The sequence below is a fragment of the Brachionichthys hirsutus genome, chromosome 22 (assembly GCF_040956055.1).
Source record: "Brachionichthys hirsutus isolate HB-005 chromosome 22, CSIRO-AGI_Bhir_v1, whole genome shotgun sequence".
NCBI classification, from domain to species: Eukaryota; Metazoa; Chordata; class Actinopteri; order Lophiiformes; family Brachionichthyidae; genus Brachionichthys; species Brachionichthys hirsutus.
Genome location: NC_090918.1, coordinates 7,615,233 through 7,619,840, shown reverse-complemented (window position 1 = coordinate 7,619,840; position 4,608 = coordinate 7,615,233). Strand labels below are relative to the sequence as shown.

General features: G+C 41.9%; 1 protein-coding gene across 1 annotated transcript; it reads right to left on the bottom strand.

The window, feature by feature from the left end:
- Positions 1–1,980: 1,980 nt before the first annotated feature.
- On the bottom strand, positions 1,981–4,405 carry tnni1d (troponin I, skeletal, slow d). The gene is made up of 8 exons (XM_068755441.1): positions 4,357–4,405; positions 4,052–4,073; positions 3,724–3,764; positions 3,362–3,403; positions 3,138–3,269; positions 2,959–3,048; positions 2,572–2,754; positions 1,981–2,498 (listed from the first exon to the last, which is right to left on the bottom strand). The coding sequence occupies exons 3-8, from the start codon at positions 3,742–3,744 to the stop codon at positions 2,397–2,399; spliced, it is 570 nt and encodes a 189-aa protein (XP_068611542.1). The 5' UTR covers positions 3,745–3,764; positions 4,052–4,073; positions 4,357–4,405; the 3' UTR covers positions 1,981–2,396.
- Positions 4,406–4,608: the final 203 nt, after the last annotated feature.

Sequence of the window (4,608 nt, the reverse complement as noted above, 5' to 3'; positions counted from 1 at the left end):
GACAAAAAGGGCTGGGGGGGGGGGGGTTAGGGTTAGGGTTTATCCAAATGACTGTCGTCTCTTGCTGCTGAATGATGCCGAGCAAGTTCGTGTAGTTAAAAAAAAAATCTTGTGAATAGGTGGAAGTTAAAAGCTTGGTGTAAATGAGACAGGAATTAAATCTATTTCCAAGGACAGTGGAGCATAAATGGCATAAAGAGCTGCGATAAGAGACAACACGTTGAAGCAATTAACGTCAGGCGGAGATTAATGACTTGCAGTGCTATATTGCTGACATTCTGCAGAGGTGCCAACAGACGCATGCAGGCGAGCAAGTGAGTCCTCGACACAATGAGCATCAATCTACGGCGGGTTTTGCTTTAAATTCAAAATCGATATCAGTCCAGGAACTGAACTGACAGAAACAGCCTTTAGTTTCTGCTCCTCAGCAGTGGAAGAAACTGTAAGATCATTTAAATCCAGCCTTAAAACAACATTGTTTTCTCAAGCTTCCTTATCTAATTTGATTCATCGCCCTTCATTTAATCTCTATTTATGTACTCATCTTTGCAATTTCTTTTTTATTGTCTTTGTGTGCTTTTACTATATTCAAATATCTTGTTTTTAACAATCCCTCATGCTCTTAATGTCTGTTTTTACGTGCTTAATGCCTTATTTTTTATTTTTTTATTCAATCTGTTCCATCTTAATTGCCTTGTGTCCGAATGGTGCCACTTTAGTGCTCGGGCAGCAAAATTCAGCATCTTGAAATGCTTAATAAATGGATCATCAAGCATTTAGATGTATAAATGCAGGCTAACATTAGCAGCTGAGCTCTGAACAGTTGCAGGAGGGAACTTGATGTTATTTCGTCTGGACCCTCATGATAAACAGAACCACCGGCGTTGCTTTTCCCACACGGCTAAAACTTCAGGCCAATCAAAAAGGGCTTCGAGATCACTTATTAATGTAGTCCAATAATGGGAGGAGAGCCCAAGACCGACTGAAGAACGTAGTTTCATGAAGTACGCTGCTGAGGTGAGGTAAAACTCATTATTCTCCATCGATTTTCTGGAGTATCTCTGCACCAAAGGAGAGGGAGATAATAAAAAATACTTCCCAGCAGATAAACAGGAGAGTGTTAAGCTTTAAGCTGCAACCAGGAATGTTGCTAATGTTTACCATTGATCATTTATTAATCATGTAGTTCTTTCAGTGTCAGATGTTTTTGAAATAGGGGGGGGGGGGGGGGGGACAATCTATTAGAAGATCTGGATAAAAGTAGTTCACGTGATGTTGAGTGCACTTTGTTCATGCCTGTACTTCCATGGTCTTTCCATCATCGTCAGTGATGGTAAAAAAAATCCAATAGCACTATATAAATCATAATGAACTGAGGAAGGGTGCTCTCAGAAAATACATTAAATGTAAATTATAATCAATGAATAAAATCAAACTCTTGTTAAGTTAAAGTTAAGATGTATTGCGACCCTTTCGCTGCCTTTCACGCATGACGGCATCTTGTTGACCCCCCCCCCCCCTGACCAGCTGTGAGGGTCTGTCACCGAAACCAATCAGCCTCCCAATGCCTCCTTTATATAGGCTCAGAGGAGATGACTGACTCTCAGCTGCCACCTAGTGGCGCTGACGCGGCCCTCATCCGCATTACTCGCATTCACTATGTGGAAACGACTTTGCCACGCATTAGAGAAATGCATCAGCTGTTTAAGGAAAACAAGCATCTCTAAGCATCTTAAAGCTATTGTTGGGGCTATTGTTGGGGCTATTGTCATACTTGAAATACCAGCGTCTCGAGGTGACAGCAGCTGGCAGTCAAGACACACAAATATTATTCCAGACACACAAGACACACACCCCGATGAGACGTTCCAGAGTGTCCTGCAATACAAAACTCTGGGGGGGGGGGGACCCCCTTCAGGATCCATGCAGCTAGACCAAAACTCTATCAATAAATTTGCCTTTTTATTTTGTGATTTTTGTTACAACTATTCACACAGCAGGGGGGGGGGGAGGGGGGAAATTAGCCAAAACAAACGTATGATCCAAAATGTAATCCGGTTGTCTTTATTTATTCAAACAGAATTTGTTTTCGTTTTTTCTGTACATCACAATCTGGATGTGTTTATAGACGTGTCTGAAAGAGCATCGTGACAAAACGTCTGCGTGTTCCTGTCCGATTTTATTGCCCACACGACATAAACAGCGATTCCCCCAGTCATCCCTACTTTCTCTTCAAGTGCATCGAAACTGTCCCTCAAATAAATGTACGGATGATAAACATTCCTACAACCTCATGCAGCTTTCAAGTCCTGTAAGCCTTCCAATAAGTTTTGCATATTTAGATCTAGACAACGTCCTCTGTCCTGCTCCACCAGTGCCATTTCTCGGGAACTCCTTCACTGCGCTCCGCCGCCTGTGTCGAACATCTTCTTGCGTCCCTCCATGCCCGACATGGCCTCCACGTTCTTACGCCAGTCGCCCACTTCGCTGGTGAGCACCTGGAATGGAAACGTTAGGTGAAAAAAAACACACATTTAACCACAACGGCCTACAGTTTGAGAGTTGTTATACCTTGTCCTGTTTGACATCCTCCTTCTTCACAGACTTGAGGTTGGACCTGAGATCCATTGAGCCTTTGTGTTTGGAGCCGAGGAGCGCTCTCATCATCTCGTCTGCCGACACCCTCACCTTCCTCAGGGCGGGCTTTTTGAACTTGCCTCCAAGGTCTTGCACCTTCAGCTTCAACTCGTGGATCTGATAAGGCAAAATATAGACCGAAAAAAATCTATACATTCTGGGAAGTTCTGATATTTGCTTTTCCAAGCCAATAAAGCATTGAAAACTTTACAGACTTTAATAAAAGTTGTTTTCTCAAGATTTTCATTTTAAAGTATATTGCCTGAGCAGAATAATCAGAAAACCGAGTGCAAAGTGCTGCAGGCGTTTTCGGAGACTCACATCTTTGTTGTGTTTGTTCACTTTGGATTCGCAGTCGTATCGTTCCTCATCCACAACATCAATTTTTGAATGAAGCTCTTTGCATAGGTTCTAAGGCGAGAGGAGGTTTTAGTAGGACTCAGACAATTCTACCAAAAAAAAAAAAAAAAGGAAAGACGACTGCCCTTCTGTGACGTTACCTGTAGCTCGCCGAGTGATAATCCAGACACCTGCAAAGGAGGCAGCTTCTCGCCGAGATAGCGCGTTTTCTCCTGCTGCCTCTCCTGCGTCTCCCTTTCCAAATCCTCGCAAGCTCTGATGAGGAGCAGCATCTGGTAAAAAAAAAAAAATATATATATATATAATATGCAATAAAATATATAAATATATGTAAAATAAATCAAAGCATCAACAGCAACTTTACTTTTAGGGAAAGCTTGCGAGAAGCCGTGATCTTCGACTTGGGCTGTTGAAAAGAGCAATTGTCAATAATCCAGAACGACTATTTCATAAAGAATTAGCATCATAAACTCAAGATGACGAGAGGCGTTCCATATACAGCAGTAGTATATAAAGAAGGACAATGTCCCCTTCAGCTACATGTGAAAAGATAAAGCTTTATTATTAGGATGGAGTCAAGGGCGGGGGGGGGGGGGGCGCTCAGTGATGCTGATAAAACCTCTGACAGATAATCACTGCCAGATATTTGACATATGCCTGAGGGCAGTGTGGCCCCACTCCATACAAGGAGGATTAACACACTGGAATAAAATCCAGCTGGCTCACCTTCTCCCCTTTGGGATTCATGGCTCGGGTCTGTCGGGCTCCTGAAGTTCAAAGCAGGGGACAAAAGAGATATTCAAATTCATGCTTCTTCTATATTTAATGTCTAAACGGACTTCCTGCCATTAGTTGAGCTGCACAAACATAAAGATTGACTCCGCCAAAACACTAAGTTAATTACCTCACTTCAACGAGAATCCCAAAAGCAAATATATGAGAGAAATAGAGTAGTAAGTAATAATAATACAGCAAACGGTCATGTGACATTAAACTGATCTCAGCCTCCTGAGATGGGATCAAACAATTACAAAGATGAGAACAGTTCACTCACCTTATTTTAGATTTACTGGACTCTGAAAGCAGCAGGGCACAAGAAGAACATTTAGCAAAGGTAGTTCTGGATCGGGTAAAGCATTGTTTTAGTGTATATTAAAAAAGAATAATCATAATTTCTTTTTTCTCACGGCCAAAGCATAAATAACGAATCCAAATAAAAAGCAGAACAAATCAAACCGGAAAATCTGCAAATTAGAATTGCATATTAAGTATAATGTTGACTGAAAACCTTCAAAAGAAAATAAATAATACATTTAATAACTAAATAAATACAATTAGAATAGAATCAATGGTCGTTACCTATGAATGAATGGATGCAGAGTCAAACAGCGACTGTTGTAGACAATCGGCAGCTTTTTATGTGAGCAGGGTGGGACACGGGCAGCAGATGCAACGCCTGGCCCCCAAGAATGTTCTGGCACGGGCCCGAGCATTATATACGACCTCCCCCCAACAAAGCCGCGCAAGCCACGCGAGTGTATTAATAAATCATGAGCCGCACTTTAACGCTGCTGTCCTGATGCCTCTTCTGCATTAATTGACTCGTGACCT